Source organism: Chiloscyllium plagiosum, unplaced genomic scaffold (genome assembly GCF_037043375.1).
Source record: "Chiloscyllium plagiosum isolate Xiang-an unplaced genomic scaffold, Cpla_swu_hap1 HiC_scaffold_16, whole genome shotgun sequence".
Lineage (NCBI taxonomy): Eukaryota > Metazoa > Chordata > Chondrichthyes > Orectolobiformes > Hemiscylliidae > Chiloscyllium > Chiloscyllium plagiosum.
In genome coordinates, this window is record NW_028270154.1 from 20,178,238 (window position 1) to 20,196,349 (window position 18,112).

The window sequence follows — 18,112 nt, forward strand, 5'->3', positions numbered from 1 at the left end:
ACAACTGTTCCTCTCAGCCCAATTGTGTCAACTATCTCATGTGCCATACTTATTATTATAATATGTGTTCTGTGATACATGATTGGACTCTGTATACATCTTGATGATTCCATGAGTATAAATGAGGGGTCAACATCTTCGGTAGGATGGGAAGCTGAAATATCAGCATTCTTTCCATCATCAACTTTGATGGTGATAGACTATGGTGGAACAGTAATTTGGCAAAGCTGTACAGAATCAGCATTTTTCTTTAGAATTGGCTCAACTATCTGGAGATCATGCTTGGCTTCCTCATTCAATTCTGGATATCTTGATAGTGTTTTACATGTTCAAATCAAAACCTGGCTGCAAATTGACTGATGCATTTTTAATGATTCCCAGTTGATGGAAAACTGCACAAATCAGAGCCCAAAGATATTTAATTTTTGCACTCAACTAATGAGGTACTTATTCACTGATATGTATTCAAACGAGGCTATTGATGTTCTTTAGCAATAGAACACAAGTTAATTACACAAGAAACAAACTTAGACAGAAGACACTTAGAAAAATCTTAACACAAACATGAAAACAAAGTTTCAACCTTTTCTCAACACTATCCTTTCTGGAATATTCAATTCCAGTGAAAGTCCACTCATAAGTGGGTCAAAAGCTTTGCTTTCAAAGCTACATTCTTGCTAACACATTCCCATCCATTAGTGAGACCAGGGATTCATTCAAGACCGCGTTAGGGAACTGGAGCTGGAGTTGGATGAACTTAGGATCATTCGGGAGGCAGAGGGGGTCATAGATCGGAGCTTTAGGGAAGTAGTAACTCCAAAGATGGCAGATAGATGGGTGACAGTGAGGGGGACTGGGAGGAAGCAGCCAGTGCAGGGACCCCCTGTGGCCGTTCCCCTCAAGAACAAGTATACCGTTTTGGATACTTGTGGGGGGGACGACTTACCAGGGGTAAGTAACGGGGCTCAGGCCTCTGGCACGGAGCCTGTCCCCGTTACTCAGAAGGGAAGGGTGGAGAAGAGCAGAGCAATAGTAATTGGGGACTCAATAGTTCGGGGCACAGATAGGCGGTTTTGTGGGAACGAGAGAGACTCACGTTTGGTATGTTGCCTCCCAGGTGCAAGGGTACGTGACGTCTCTGATCGTGTTTTCCGGGTCCTTAAGGGGGAGGGGGAGCAGCCCGAAGTCGTGGTCCACATTGGCACCAATGACATAGGTAGGAGGAGCGCTGAGGATGTTAGACAGGCTTTCAGGGAGCTAGGTTGGAAGCTCAGAGTTAGAACGAACAGAGTTGTTGTCTCTGGTTTGTTACCCGTGCCACGTGATAGAGAGTCGAGGAATAGGGAGAGAGAACAGTTAAATGCGTGGCTACAGGGATGGTGCAGGAGGGAGGGATTCCGGTATTTGGATAACTGGGGTTCTTTCTGGGGAAGGTGGGAACTCTATAAACAGGATGGTCTGCACCTGAACCAGAGGGGCACCAGTATCCTTGGTGGGAGGTTTGCTAGTGCTCTTGGGGGGGGTTTAAACTAACTCTGCAGGGGCATGGGAACCCAGACTGTAGCTTTAGGGTGCAGGACCTGGAGTGTAGGGAGGTTAGGAACATGACATCATTTTCAAAGGAGGGTGCCTGTAAACAGGAAAGTGGCTTGAAGTGTGTATACTTCAATGCAAGAAGTATACGAAATAAGGTAGGTGAACTTGCAGCGTGGGTTGGTACCTGGGACTTCGATGTTGTGGCTATTACGGAGACATGGGTAGAACAGGGACAGGATTGGCTGTTGCAAGTTCCAGGGTTTAAATGTTTTAGTAGGGTCAGAGGTGGGGGCAAAAGAGGGGGAGGTGTGGCATTGCTTGATGGTATGGAAGGAAAATCGTATGAGGAAAGACTGAGGCACTTGGGGCTGTTTTCACTAGAGAAAAGAAGGTTTAGGGGTGACTTGATTGAGGTGTACAAGATGATTAGGGGGTTAGATAGGGTAGACAGTATGAACCTTTTCCCGCGTATGGAGTCGGGTATTACAAGGGGGCATAGCTTTAAATTAAGGGGGGGTAGATATAGGACTGATGTTAGGGGTAGGTTCTTCACTCAGCGAGTCGTTAGTTCATGGAATGCCCTGCCAGTAACAGTGGTGGACTCTCCCTCTTTATGGGCATTTAAGAGGGCATTGGATAGGTATATGGAGGATAGTGGGTTAGTGTAGTTTAGGTGGGCTTGGATCGGCGCAACATCGAGGGCCCAAGGGCCTGTACTGCGCTGTATTCTTCTATGTTCTATGTTCTACAGCTGTGGAAAGGACGATGGATGAAGACTCGCCATCAGAGGTAGTTTGGGCTGAGGTTAGGAATAGGAAAGGTGAGGTCACCCTGTTAGGAGTTTTTTACAGGCCCCCTAATAGTCCTAGAAACGTAGAAGAAAGGATTGCGAGGATGATTCAAGAGAAGAGTGAAAGTAATAGGGTGGTTGTTATGGGGGACTTTAACTTTCCTGATATTGATTGGGAAAGCTATAGCTCAAGTTCGTTAGATGGGTCAGTGTTTGTCCAATGTGTGCAGGAGGGTTTCCTGACACAATATGTAGATAGGCCAACAAGAGGTGAGGCCATACTGGATTTGGTTCTGGGTAACGAACCAGGCCAGGTGTTAGAATTAGAGGTAGGTGAGCACTTTGGGGACAGTGACCACAATTCGGTGACTTTTACTCTAGTGATGGAGAGGGATAAGAGTGCACTACAGGGCAAGAGTTATAGCTGGGGGCAGGGAAATTATGATGCGGTGAGGCATGACTTAGGATGTGTGGCCTGGAAAAGTAAGCTTCAAGGCAAGGGTGTAATTGATATGTGGAGCTTGTTCAAGGAGCAACTATTGAGTGTCCTTGATAAGTATGTGCCCGTCAGGCAGGGAGGAAAGGGTCGTGTGAGGGAGCCGTGGTTTAATAAGGAATTGGAATCCCTTGTTAAATGGAAGAGGGCGGCCTATGTAAAGATGAGGCGTGAAGGTTCAATTGGGGCGATTGAGAGTTATAAGGTAGCCAGGAAGGACCTGAACAGAGAGCTAAGAGCAGCAAGGAGGGGACATGAAAGGTCCTTAGTTGGTAGGATTAGGGAAAACCCTAAGGCTTTCTATAGGTATGTCAGGAATAAAAGAATGACTAGGGTAGGAATAGGTCCAGTCAAGGATAGTAGTGGGAAGTTGCGTGTGGAGGCTGAAGAGATTAGGGAGACACTGAATGAATACTTTTCGTCAGTATTCACTCAGGAACAGGACATTGTTGTCGATGTGAGTACCGAGTCACAATTAAGTAGAATGGATGGCTTTGAGGTATGTAGAGAAGAGGTGTTGGAAATCCTGGAAAGGGTGAAAATAGATAAGTCCCCTGGGCCTGATGGCATTTATCCTAGGATTCTCTGGGAAGCAAGGGAGGAGATTGCAGAGCCATTGGCCTTGATTTTTATGTCCTCGTTGTCTACAGGAGTAGTGCCAGAAGATTGGAGGCTGGCAAATGTGGTTCCCTTGTTTAAGAAGGGGAGTAGGGATAACCCTAATAACTATAGGCCGGTGAGTCTCACTTCTGTTGTGGGTAAAATCTTAGAGAGAATTGTAAGGGATAGGATTTATGAACATCTGGATAGGAATAATGTGATCAAGGATAGTCAGCATGGTTTTGTGAAGGGCAGGTTGTGCCTCACAAACCTTATTGAATTCTTTGAGAAGGTGACTAAGGAGGTGGACGAGGGGAAAGCAGTAGATGTGGTATATGGATTTTAGTAAGGCGTTTGATAAGGTTCCCCATGGTAGACTACTGCAAAAAATACGGAGGTATGGCATTGAGGGTGAGTTGGAGGTTTGGATTAGGAGTTGGCTGGCTGGAAGAAGACAGAGGGTAGTAGTTGATGGCAAAGGTTCATCTTGGAGTGCTGTCACTAGCGGTGTTCCGCAAGGATCTGTTTTGGGACCATTGCTGTTTGTCATTTTTATAAATGACCTGGAGGAGGGGTTAGAAGGTTGGGTGAGCAAGTTTGCGGATGATACGAAAGTCGGAGGAGTGGTAGACAGTGAGGAAGGATGTGGCAGGTTACAGCGGGATATTGATAAGCTGCAGAACTGGGCAGAAAGGTGGCAAATGGAGTTCAATGTAGCTAAGTGTGAGGTGATTCATTTTGGTAAGAGTAATAAAAAGATGGGGTACTGGGCTAACAGTCGGATACTTGGTAGTGTGGATGAGCAGAAAGATTTTGGTGTCCATGTACACAAATCTTTGAAAGTTGCCACCCAGGTAAATAGTGCGGTGAAGAAGGCATATGGCGTACTGGCTTTTATTGGTAGAGGAATTGAGTTCCGGAGTACTGAGATAATGTTGCAGTTGTATAAGACTCTGGTGCGGCCGCATCTGGAGTATTGTGTGCAGTTTTGGTCCCCATACTATAGGAAGGATGTGGAGGCACTGGAACGGGTGCAGAGGAGGTTTACCAGGATGTTGCCTGGTATGGTAGGAAGATCGTATGAGGAAAGGCTGAGGCACTTGGGGCTGTTTTCATTGGAGAAAAGAAGGTTTAGGGGTGACTTGATAGAGGTGTACAAGATGATTAGGGGTTTAGATAGGGTCGACAGTGAGAATCTTTTTCCACGTATGGAGTCAGCTATTACAAGGGGGCATAGCTTTAAATTAAGGGGGGGTAGGTATAGGACAGATGTTAGGGGTAGATTCTTTACTCAGCGAGTCGTGAGTTCATGGAATGCCCTGCCAGTAGCAGTGGTGGACTCTCCTTCATTATGGGCATTTAAACGTGCATTGGATAGGCATATGGAGGATAGTGGGCTAGTGTAGGTTAGGTGGGCTTGGATCGGCGCAACATCGAGGGCCAAAGGGCCTGTACTGCGCTGTATTCTTCTATGTTCTATGTTTGTCTCTAATACCACCAAAGATATATTCTGTAAATCTCTTAAAACTCCATGTAACCAATAGCCTCTTTCCCAATCATGCCATGCCTTGTTTTTGTGTGTCTTACAGTTTCTGTTATGCACAGAAGAGTGGTTTATTACATTCATATGATTGTCCCTGGAAGAGAATGTTTCCTAAGCCTGTAGATGAAGTACCAACAGTTATGGTGCTTGGAAAGGATGGATTACAGTAGGCTAGGACATTGATCCTCCAAGAAACATTCTCCTGATACAAGTTTCAACATCATAACTTGCATCTTCTTCAGCCTGAAAAGGTTTGTGTTAGATACCAAGTGAGGCAAAAATTTTGCCAATCAGTTTAATATCCCTAAAAATCATTATAAGTCATGAATGGACTTTGGAATGGAAAACTCTTTAAAATTTTCTGTGGCTCTGTCCTTATGCAATGACTATTGGTAAATGTCCCAAAAAATGAACAGGTTATTGTTAGAATTCACAGACGTCATTAAAGGTGAGCTTTCCTGCCTGTACAGTTTTGAAGACTGCACACTCTTTCTGAGCATGGTCAGTTTCTCTGTTTATCATTGTGATATCCATGTGGCATATGATTCATTGAAAACCTTGTAAAATGTTGGGTATGATCTACTGAAAAACTTTGCATGAGAGGCAATCTGAAATGTTTGAAGCAAAAAAACTCCCATATAAGAAACAATTCTGTTTTCTCATCTTAATCGCACCTGTCAGAATCCACTGTTAGCATTAACTTTTGGGAAAACATAACTTTTGGAAATGTTAAACAAACTGTCCTCAGTCATAGGCTTGGGATGGATTTCTCACACCACCACCTTGGTGAACTGTGTGAGGTTGGCACAAATTCAGATGTATCCTTTATGTTTCGGTACTGCAATCATTCCCAAAGACTACTCAGTTCATTTCATAACTCAGAAATTACATCCAATCTATCATCTCTGCAAGTTGTTTCTCAACTTGATTCATGAGAGGATACAGAACCTTCTGCCCTAATGAAGGTTTTACTCTGTAAGGTGTTTGAAAGCTCAGCTCTTCCTGCTGCTGACCATCTGCATGAGCTGGATTCTTAAAGCTGTGTCTAAAGAAATATTCTGACCACCAACACAGCCTGCAAGTTGTATGAGGCACCTAAATGGAATCTGCACCACTGTTTACCATGCTGTATAAGGCAGTCTGTAGCATTGCTCACCATATGTTAGGTTGGCTGTCATCATCCTTTTTAAGGGTAGAACTCTACAGGGCCTGTTTGGTCTGGTGCTGTGAAGGAAATCCACTTACTACTCTAGTAAGAAGATATTCTGCTATTAAACAAGGCACAACATATTGCATCTTACCAACTGAGTAAGAAGTTGCACTGATATGGTAATTCAGTTATAGAAAGTGGGCAGCATTGGCTTATTTAGCATTTGTTGGTCTTCAGTAATTGCCCTGGAGAAGGTGATGGTAAGCTGCTGTTTTCAACTGCTGCAGTCTTTGTGGTGTAGGTACACATTGTCTTTAGAAAGGGAGTTCCAGAATATTGACCCATGAAGGTGAAATAGTGATGATATAGTTCCAAGTCAGGATGGTGTGCATCTTGAAGGAGAGCTTGCAGGTTGTGGTGCTCCCATCTATTGGTTGTCATTGTCCTTCTAAATGGTAGAGGTTGTATGTTTGGAAGGTACTGTTTGAGAAGTTTGGGTAAGTCATTGCAGTGTATTTTACAGATAATACACAATGCTATTACTGCAGTGAAAGAGCTGAACATTGAATGTTGAATGCCAGTCGAGTATTGTAACAAAGATGTGGAGCACCTGGGTGGTATGCCTTATTAAGGAATCCTAAGCTGTTCTACCACCATGGCCATTTGATATCATCACATTGACTGGTATTGAAGGCTCTCCACAGTATTAAATCTTTCATAGCCTTGCACCTTTCTGCATCAGAAAATGTTCCTAAAAAGAGATTTGAAAAACTTTAAAAATGCCATAGAAATGTAACTTCTTGTTGCAAGTACAGAATGTGTGATAACTGACGCACCAAGAATGGTAATACAAGTGGTACTGTCAAAGGACCTGATGATATCCCTAAGTCAAGATAGACTAAAGCATATACAGCTCCTGGGGCTCTTCTAGACTATTTCATTTATTCCAAGACAACTACTGATTAAATAATAAGCGCAGTTTTCAGTTCTGTGAAGTGTTAATATTTTGCTACACAGATTTTAGCAATTTAGCCAAATGAAGTCAAATGTGTTACTCCTCAAAATATGTTCTTTCCAAAGCTGTCATATTTTAGTGTATGTTAAGTGTTATAATTCAGGTAATGTGAATCAGATACCAGGACGTAATATATCGATGCAAATAATATTGTATCTCAACAATATCTCACGTCAACATTGCAATCTGAACCCACTTGCATAACCCATTGTTTCTGAACTAAGCAGGGGATAAAATAAGCTGTTAGATGCAAAACCCTCAAGCTATGAAAAGTTTGACAACTGAGCTTTGAACTTAAATGGTATTATGTGAAAGCAATAAGGAACAAATGCTGTTACCTGGAATTCAGTGCTTGACACAGTTGACAGGACAATACATGGAATAAGTAAAACAAATTTATTTAAGGCAATTTCCCAGCATCAAGTGTGTTAAATATTCTCTGTCAAGTTCAGTGAAGGCAGCAATTTGAGTCCCTTCATTATTTGTTCACGTTGTGCAGGTCTTTGGGAAAGTGGAGACTTGCAATGATAAATCCTGAAGACCCAAAAAGCATGCTACAGCAATTGACAACAACCATTCACATACTTTACCTTCAAAATATATTGCAAATAATTGGAATTTTCTGTTCTTCAGACTCCAAACACCACAATTCTAAATCCTCTGAGAATTTCATTTGTAGCAGAATTTTATAGCATCAAAATGTAAGCTCCATTTGTTATGATTTCAAAAAATAGTCACTACAAAATTATTGCACAAAGCTGCTGTCTCATATTGTAATATTATAGACCAATAAGCCTTCTTTTCTCTTAACACGTGCTAAATTTCACTTCCAGAATATGGTACAAATACTGAATTATTAAACTGCTCATTGTCAGTGATTATTCCATGTATTTTAACTTTTCCAAGCAATTAACCATCCAGTGAGAGACAGAGTCAGATTTTCAAGCACTTCCATAGGAACAAGAGAGAACTGTTTCTGCCTCACTGCTGTTTAAACAACAGCCATGTCAAGTCGAATGTATTTCCAGCTCAGCATATTTTATAGGAAGTCTGTCCCAGGCTTTATGACACATCCAGATATAAGCTCAGCCATCCTGAGTTTTTTGTTGCAGTTTGTGAAACTGACAAAAGGAATCGAAGAAGTTATTGCCAGAAAAGGTCATATTTCCAAAGAGGCTGGTAACACTGAAAGTGTAAATCAGTGTCTAAAGAACATTGCTCTGATTTGAGTAGTGATAAAATGTTAATGTCTACGACAAGAAATTCTTTTGAACTTAAATCAATCTTATTTCCAACTTAGGCCTACGCACTCTATATTTTATCTAACGCAACAAGGAATATTGGTACCTGATAGCACAGTGTTATATTCTATATAAATGATTCACAAATAATTGTGTTACTGGCTTAGTAAACAACTCAATGAAAAACCACAACACATTCCACAGTATTCCTCAATTCATTCTGCTGCTCTTTTAAAGGCACTGACTCAGGCTGAATATGGATTCTTCAATGACAGTTGGGTGATTTCACAATTGACCATTATTCCTGTGCAAGCCTATTTCATGAATGTTGGCAATCTATTTGACCATGGTACAGGAAAATACCACAGACACAATATTCAAGACATTTCTAGCAGGAATTGTGGAAGAGTGACCAGAAATGATAACCCCAATTGACTCCTCTTCCCCAATTGAAGCTTGACAACTGTATAAGCTGTAGTATTTGTTATATTATCCTCATTGAGATCAATTGACTCAACTCTTCTTGGTCTTTATGCAAAACAATTGAGGGTTGTCTAAGAATAGCAAATATGGTTTCATTTCGTCCTTCAAATAATGCTGGTTCAGAAATGTGACATGAAGCACAACCTGTAGTGCATTGGAAGGGTAGACTGCAGTTATGTTTCTCAGCACTGAGTTCTTGATTGCAGTTATACTGTAGTTGCTGTTCAAGCAGAAGCAAATGAAATGTTGGTAATGGAAGCACAGAAAACATTTATGAAAGCTTGAGTAATTCTGTGTGAAGGAGACCAAACAAAGAGCACAAAATCATCTGCAAAAACATATTAAAGTACACTACTCAATGCAATGTTTACCCCAGTGCAAAATCAATGAAATATTGAACTAACAATCATAATCATATTTTTGCACTATCATTCTTAACAAAATTCAGTTGATTTAGTTAGCAAATTTTCAACAAATCTGCTATGGTTATTAATAAAATTATTCTAAGTTGTCTAATAACATTTTCAACTAATCTTTCAACATTATATGAAGCACAACTTATTCATTGAAGCAATTTTAAAATCTGTGATTATTTTTGACCATCTCTTAAGTAATATTCATGTTGATGAATTGCATTGAAATGTTACTATTCACACAGGACAAAAGGGATTTTGAGCAATCCTGATGTGGTTAGTGAAATGTGGAATAAACTGGATCAAACTTCAGAAATAACATTGTTGAAAATGTTGATTAATATTCAAATGTGGTTGGCATAATTTGGCACAGGACCATATTTTTTTAAAAATTAATTTCCATAAATTGCCTTTGGAAAAGTGCATATCACCTTGTTTGGCTAGACTGATGCCATATTTGAATAACAAAATATTTTGGACCACAATCAAAACAGACTTATTGATTAACAAAATAAAATTATGCAGAAATTAGATTTGGAAAAGCAAGATATAATGCTCACAGTGATAGCAATCATTACTGTAAATGTATTGTGCTGCGAACAAAACTGTTATGAACAAAATTGACTGTTCTAATTCGTCTTAGCTTATTTGCTCAATATTCAAATGAATTTCTGAGCAAATTTGTTGCTGGTTAAGAAGCTTTAAAATCCTGGTGAGTTAGGATTGATGTAATACACTCACCAAAATGACACGGAAGACCAGAAGTATTTATATTGGAATGAATGAAAATTCACATGATTGCAGGGTAATTTGTCAGATATGTTTAGAGTAATGGAATTGATGTTCATAATTTTGGCATTGTAAGCAATTTGAAAGATCAATTGAAATTATTTTTAGTTTATGGAATCTGAATTCAAATTACAAAATGTACACATTGTGCAAACTTTAAGTTTAGAATAGAATTTGACTTTGGGCCAGCTGCTGAACTTTCAGGTTCTTTGGTGTTTGGCACAATTAACATCTCCATCTTCTTCTGCTGGTCTTTTCCTGTGCAGGTCTATTAATTTTGCTTTTTCTCATTCTGGCTATCCTTGATCTTATCCTATTTTTCTCCACTACTGGCTTTTTAATGCTCCATATCCATTGACAATGTGAATATATCTGTGCCTAGCATATTAAATAATACTTCCATCCCCATGCCCGTTATTGTTAATACTGTGCCTGTCATCATTTGAATAAGCCTCTGATCAACCACTTTTGTTCATTTTTCTTGTTGTTCCCTCCATACTGAGAAAATGCTATGAATAAATTTATCACATTCCTATTGCTAATATATCATATAGAACTATCAATGACATATTACCTTAAATCTTGATGTTTCATTTTTAATATGCAATATATTATGGAAAGTTATTCAGCTATTGCCAACTTTCCTTAAGTTAACTCTGCTGATGTTTATTAGCTTTTATAACTGAGCTGCGATATACATTTTTTCAATATGTTAGGAAAAATACAAATAGGCTTTCAAAAGGGATGGTAAATTTCTCAGCACCTTCTTGTCCTTTCCACATTTAATCTTAAAAAATCCATTTGTGTTTTTAACATGCTCTACGATTCTATATTTCGGCAATCCTCTCTATCCATTTGTTTGAATTTTTTTATACTTTACACTGGGAAGTTACCATTTACTGTCCATCCTTGAATGCCATAAAAGGTTAGTATTCTTACTTTAATTATGTTGGTTTTCTAGACCAATTCTGAACATACTGAGTTTTAACAATGTAACAGAGCGACCAAAGCAGGCCAGAATGGCAGCTTCCTTACATTAATGATTGATTTATAGGCATATTCTATTATAATAATATTTTAATATTACATTATAACCACATTGACTTAGAGGAATGCTCTAACACAAAAAAGAAGCTATTCATCCCGTTGCTCTTATGACTGCTATTTGCAAGTGATATCCAATTAGTTTGTAACCTGCTATCTTCCTATAACATCGTAACATTTTTCCTCTATGTATAGATCCAACTTTCCCCTGAGAACTGTTGTATCTGTGTCCATCTCACTTCCAATAACATCTTAGAAAATCCCATTGTAATGATCAGGCACACTATTCTACATGCAGCTTAACTAATGATATTTATAGGTTTACTTTTACCTCTTTGTTTTTGAATTCTATGATTTTGTTTATGAAAAATATCTTTTCAGCACTTTTGTTCATCAACCTAAGAGTTGTTAACATCGGCACCAAGGCTTGAATGTTTTGTTCTGCAATCAGGATCCTGAAATTAGATGAAGTTTTGGGTCCCAATCTGCAATATGTTGACACCTGATGCAGCCTTTGAAGAGCAGCCAAATCAGTGGACAGAGTGGGTGTTTTCTATATATTTCAGGATGATGCTTTTGAGATTGATGTGGAAATAAAAAGAATGTATCACTCTCATATTTGCATCCTGACCAGAGATGAGCTCTATTAATTAGTTGTTATATGTGGGCATGTGTGAGTGGGGAGTAGTGGGGGTGGGGGTGGGGGGCAGAAGTGGTGGTGGGGCGTGGTGGAAGGTAGACAGCATTCTTTAGAAGTGATTAATATCACAAACATTTACAGCCAAGTTGTAAATGGATGTTCAACCGTATAACTGGAGAGTTAGCAGCTTTGGTCATGGAATGATGGCAATAGCAGGTTCAGGGCATGTTACGTAGGTTCTTCCCTTCTCAGACTGCCACCATGAATCTGCATTTCAGCTATGTTGGGGTACCCAATGCTAATGGGAGAGTAGGCTTTTTAATTGGCCTAAAGGTTACACGGGCTTGTGGATAGGGCATTTTCACCCTTTTAGTAATTCTTCAAACAAATGACTCTGAAGTGGGACCTTTGTGGGAATTTGACATGGCAGGTATTGATGGTCAATTACAGAATTATCAATTACAATGCCACTTCAAGTGCCATTTAGATTTTTTGACTCTGAATATCTCTATCTTATTTTAAATATTTTCAGAGTAGATTTCTTCTTTTCAAAATGTCTTACAATTATCTGCATTGAATTTTAACCAACATTTACCTGTCCAACTACCTGAACTTAGAACTTACTAATATGTTTGAACATGTTACGGGTACTTCTTCTTTGCAATTAATCTCTCATAATAATAATGTGTCTTTGATTTTTATGTGCTGTGTTCCCAGTATCGAAGTTTTAGTGAGTTATATTGTTATGAAGATGTGCTATCATTGACCGGACATATATCTATACGTTGGACATTTTGGAAAGAGCACATTGCAAAGCGAAAGGAAAGTGGCTGCAGGAAGGAGAAAATGTTTCAATTACAAAGAACACAAGTTGCTGGACTGGAGTCACTGAGGGTGCAATACCATCATGGAGAGATTATATGATCCAGTTTGTGGGTGTACTAATTCAATTGGACTTTGAACACCAGCAGTCAAAGAGATACCTTGTCTGGAGCAAAAACATTTACTTTCCCTTTCTTCCCTGTTTTTCTCTCTGTCATTAAAATCTGAGAATTGAAAAATGACTGGAATGTCTCACTGCAAGCAAAGTATTTCTACATAAGAATTCAAAATCTACATCATCTCCAGAAAAGAGAAATTAGCCAACCATAACTGATCCAGAATGCCTTTTTATTGCCAATAGATTTACTGCCAATGTATGTAGAAAACACATGTTCCAAAATTTGGACAATCTGTGTATAATTATTTTTCCTGAGTTTAACGATTACTTGGCTGAAGTACTTTTAAAAGGACATGCAGATTTTTTCTTTTTAAAATTCTTTTTATGTTCCTGTATGTTACAAGAGAGTTTCAAGAAAGATATGACTGCATTATGTACATATTTACACAGTTTAAACCTTTTAGTGATCATCTTTGCATGTTGGCTAATTAAGTTTGCTTGCAAGGAATGACTTTCTTACTAAAGGAACCTCGCTAATTGATACTGAATGATTCAGCCTTCATATAATATATAAATAATCACCTCCCATTGTTGTGACAAGTGGAGAAGTGGGAGAAGGAAGGGGGAGAATGCGACTGCAAGAGTATATGTAAAGACTAATTATTTGAATACTGACTCCAACTGAGGAGGCAGTGGTATAGTACTATTTTCACTGATCTAATAATCCTATGATCCAAGCTACTGTTCTAGGGATATGGGTTCGAATTGCATCACAGCAGGTGGAGAAATTTGAATTTGATTATACGTCTGGAATTAAAAATAAAATTTAGTTTAGTTTAATGGAGAACAATACTCTTCAAAATCTTGCTGGTTCATAGATGTTCTTCAGGAAAGGAGCTCTGCTGCCTTTACCTGATCTGGCCTACACCTATAGCAATGTGAATGGCACTTGATTGTCCTCCTGAAATGGCTGAGCAAGCTGGTCAGTTCAAGGGAAATTAGGGGTGGGCAAAAAATGCTGGCTCTGCATGCAGTGCACATGTCATGAAAAAAAACATCAAAACCCACCTGAAACTTATGTGCTGAATTTATGTCTTTCCTCTCTAAGAAAGAGCCACAAACCATAAATACGTAAATTCCTGTCCTTTAGGCACCATCCTAGCCATGTTGCTACATTTGAAACCAAGTACCTAATCTATGAACAAGTCTCTTATGTTACACTTAGTATTGAATAAAAATCATAGGGACAATACTCACTGCATTTCTTTACTTATGCACTTCATTAGTTTTTCAAGGCCTACATGCATAGGGACTTTATAACCACATCAGTAGATATTTTGGTATGAGGCAAATTGGGGTAGAAAAACAATCATTGGAATTGTAAATATCAATGTCACCTGACTTGTCTTTGCCTATTGTAGGGCATGAAACATATTTCCTGCCATGGATTAAAAACAAAACAATTTCCATTGGATAACTTTGCACCTGCAAGACAAATCCAAACATAAAACTTTGCATATTTTAGCATCTGATTTATTACTGAACTTGGATCAACTCTCAGAATAGTGCTTGTGAAATAAAGAAATAACACACTGGTGTGGGGTTTTGGATGTCAGTGTGCTGAAGTTGTTCTGACATGAGAATTAGGCATAGTGTTTAGCAGAGCACACATGTATCACTGGCTTGGGAATATTTCATACTAAGAAATAGGAATTCTCCCACTTGCCTCAATTCGGGTACAGCATTTCAGAGGAACACAATATTCTCCTCACCTGAGCATAAACTTTCCAATACAAACATGACCAATGCTTCCTAGGGAAGGCATTTTATCAGGTATGATTAAAATCAACAGGTCAGCAGAACTATTGGTTTTTTTTATGTTTATTTATGGGGCTTGAAAGATTGTTGAAACATATAAACTATCCACTTCAATATTCCATATTTACTGACTTGCAGATGTTTGCTAAACTGAAGTATCAAATCCTTTGAGAAACGATTTTGATGTGTTGAATACCAATGAAAATAAGCATTTCAACAAGATATCACAATGACAAAATCACAGCAAAAAGTCGTTTCAATTGATTTTATTGGGCTCATTAAAAAAAAGTCAGTAGAAACCATGTTGCAAGTAGCATGTTCTCCAGAACATACTAGGAACAGTAGAGAAACTTCTTGAGCTATTTTCAAATACTGTTAAAGACAACACAACCCAGTAACTGTCTTAATTATAATCTCAGCCGATGAAACCTATCATGACTCACCACTCATTTTTGAATACGCTGCCCACTAAATCCTTTTTGCTCTAAACTTTATGTTCACCCTTATCCAAAAAAAAAGAAATCTAGGCATAAAAGGTGGCTATCCCCAACCATACAGTACACAAGCATTATTCGAGGTGATTCTAATTGGAGCAAAGTGTCCTATTCGGCAGCGGGATGCTGACATTGGCTAGCGTTAGGAGTGTACAGCTACTGATTTATGTTGGCTGCATTGCTGCAAACATTTTCAGCGCTTGTAAATAATACCTTTGAAATTCGGCCTGATCCTTGCATCATAACCCGATGTCCTGCCCATCAATTTGTCCAGAAAGTCCGACGGTGACGGGGGTTTGTTGGCAGCTCTGGCGGCTTGCACCTCTTTGGACGCCGCCAAACTGTGCGAAGGGAACACAGAGAAGGAAGGGCAATGTCAGTGAAGAGCCTGAAATGTTCTGCCTAGCCTCAGTACAGTTACAGGTCAAACGGCAAAATACTTGCTGAACGCCAATAAACCAATCCTGTTAAATGAATGCGGATGATGAAGAGATAAATGGGGTCTGAAGTTAAGCAACACGGTTTCTTTATAAGTCGTAATCTTAATGTCAGTGTACCATTACAATGATCACGTCCGCTCTGCTGTGCGGATGATAATTGTTTCTCTGCAGCACAGAAGCCAATGCTTGACTTAACATCACAACCGCCCCCGACTGCAACTCAAAGAGATGAAAATCACCGCCGTACGTAAAGAGGGCATTTCACCAGCTCTTCAGTAATTGCCGTTCTACCCGGATTATCACAATAACGGGACACTTTCTCATGTTGAACGGCCTCGCTCCGCCACCAGAATATTTACCAAGTCTAGTTGTCAGTAGTTTGAAACATAAATGTGAGGAAAGCTCGACTTTTGTTTTGCCTGTAACGGTAGATATGTAGTGGGCCAAGTTCAGTCCATTCTCAACTGCCAGTATTAATTAACCTTCACTATTCCGAGAAATACGTTTAAATTCTCGAGTGTGCCAAATCAGAGTGCATCTGGAGTATGAACCGAACCATCGCTTATGAAACCGAAACCCTGTGAAGAATGTTCGTTTATACAAGTGTATGTATTCCTGAAGCCCGATTTCTTAGTCAGGGTGATCAATGTCTCCTCACCAATCCCTATTCTAAATGCGAAGAGCTATTGAAAGGGGGAGAAAATTCAATTAACCGGGATTGTGCAGACGCCAGCAGTGTGCGCAATTTCTTGGATCATCAACATTAACACTCAATATTCAAAGAATCTAACCCCCCCCCCCCTCACCCCGCGAGTAATTTCAATTATCTCGCCTCCTAATGTCCTCCTCAGAAGGAGCACGTTTGGGGGTGGAATGTGAATCATAGACCTGTATAATGACTCCCCCCTTTTCTTTTCCCCCAGTGCCTGACACCCTTATTGCTGCATCGGCTCTGATGCGCTATTGAGACCCTTGAAGTCGATATCTTCAAGGGATGAAACTCGGTCTGCCACTGAGCGGAGACGCATGAGTCAAGACTATCAATTAGCAGCGCGTTCCACACAACTTGATGGAACTGATATGAAACGGTCGAGGTAGTAAGATGAGTGATGGCTTGAAGCACACGTCAGTGCAGCTTCCAAGTGGTGCGGAAACTTTCATCTGCACCTGGTGTAGCCCCGATAGCGAATCTGCTGCAGCAGCAGCAGATGTGAAAATTAGTAACATTAAAACCCAACCTAATATGCACCCCTAAAACTGATGTCACAGCGTGCATTGTGCCTGGTTATGGGCCGTGCTATGCTCAAAGATTTGGGGACGTGTTCTATCCCAACCTGAACAGTTAAACCAGTTGCAACAAGCAGCACGATATCTTTGCTTTAAGATGGTTACTTGTCAGTAGTTTCCTCACACAGTCGGCGTGTGCTGCAGTCCGCCACCCGACCGGTAGTTGGAGCTGTTGCCCAGCGAGCGCCGCTGGTCTGGCAGCTTCAGTGAGCTACAGATCACTGCGGTCTAATCCAATGCAGCACAATTAATATTGTGGCTTTAGCTGCACACTCGTCAAGCCGAAATGAGATTACCGTGTGCCACTTAATGGTGATTTGGTAAAGCAGGTCTAATGAAACGGGTGACATTCCTCAAAAAAAAAGCCAACTTATAATCATCCCTCGTCATCTATCTATACGTGTGTGTATTAAAAATCTTAAATGGTGCACAATCCAGTCAGTGTGTGTGTGTGTGCATTTTAATTAAATGCGTTGATTTCCATGCCGCCACTCACTATAAAAAAACGAGAACATAGCAATGGTTATAAAGAAGAAATCTTACCTGAAAAATACGATTGTCTCCCACAGGTAGAGGCGGAGAGCTGCGAGACTGTACATCTTCGAAGCTAACACGGTGCTAGAAAGTGCTGTTGATGCAGGTGTCGTTAGGAATCTCCAATAGTCTTGGTGTATTTTTTGTTGTGGTTCGCTCTCTCTCTCTCGCTTCTTCCCTTCCAAGCTCCGGATTCTTTCAGCGTCCTGGGATAGGTAATAGCAACGTGATGTTTACAGGACCCTGGACAGCACCACTGCTGGTTCGCTCGCTGTTCGAGAGCCCCAGCAAAGGGCGATCTTTTTTTTAAATCTCCCTGCCAAATTATTGTGATAGTAGAAATTTTATTTTGGGGAATAAAAATCCACAAGTTTTCGCTTCCCACGATAGCTCCTTGATCGCTCTTCCAGTTCCAAAACACTTTATCGAGAGGAGAGAAATCCAAAGGTATTCGCGATTGCTCTGGATTCAGACATAGCTACGGCTGTTCCAGGTAAGATTTAATAGTTTCAATGCTGTTTCCCCTGGAAAAAAATATTATTTCCGCCTTGAAAAATGTCCCATCGCTTGGGGTTGCTGAAGAGAAGAAGCCTAGGGGAGGTTTCATGGCATTTGATGATGTTAGGGTATCGCTCCTTCTCTTTGCCTATTTGCCCTACATTGCCGTGTTGGCTGTTGAGTTATGGGGATTTTTTTTACTGCAGTAATTCTAAACTCTCACACTCCCGAAAAACTTCATCTCGCAGGAACCCGCCCCCCTGGCCTGCTCCTATTGGTTCTCGGCACTTTGTTGACATTTTTTGACAGGCTGGCCAGTGGAAGCTGCAGTCTGGGACTTGGAGTGCCTGCTCATTCCCAC

At 40.2% G+C, this 18,112-nt stretch overlaps 1 protein-coding gene and 1 long non-coding RNA gene across 4 annotated transcripts in view; one reads left to right on the forward strand and one right to left on the reverse strand.

Annotated features, from left to right (window-relative positions):
- Positions 1-17,913, reverse strand: part of glra1 (glycine receptor, alpha 1) — a 168,825-nt gene extending 150,912 nt beyond the window's left edge. For 2 of the 3 annotated variants that reach the window (XM_043703245.2, XM_087995196.1), the window contains exons 1-2: positions 17,263-17,913; positions 15,206-15,333 (exon numbers count right to left, since the gene is read on the reverse strand). In XM_043703245.2, the coding sequence (XP_043559180.1) occupies positions 15,206-15,333; positions 17,263-17,318 (184 nt within the window). In that variant the 5' untranslated portion in view covers positions 17,319-17,913. The remainder of the gene's footprint in view (positions 1-15,205; positions 15,334-17,262) is intronic. The other variant, XM_043703247.2, reaches the window with a different exon arrangement.
- Positions 17,611-18,112, forward strand: part of LOC122556518 (uncharacterized) — a 188,930-nt gene continuing 188,428 nt past the window's right edge. The window contains exon 1 of the long non-coding RNA XR_015759709.1: positions 17,611-17,746. This is a non-coding gene — a long non-coding RNA (uncharacterized LOC122556518). The remainder of the gene's footprint in view (positions 17,747-18,112) is intronic.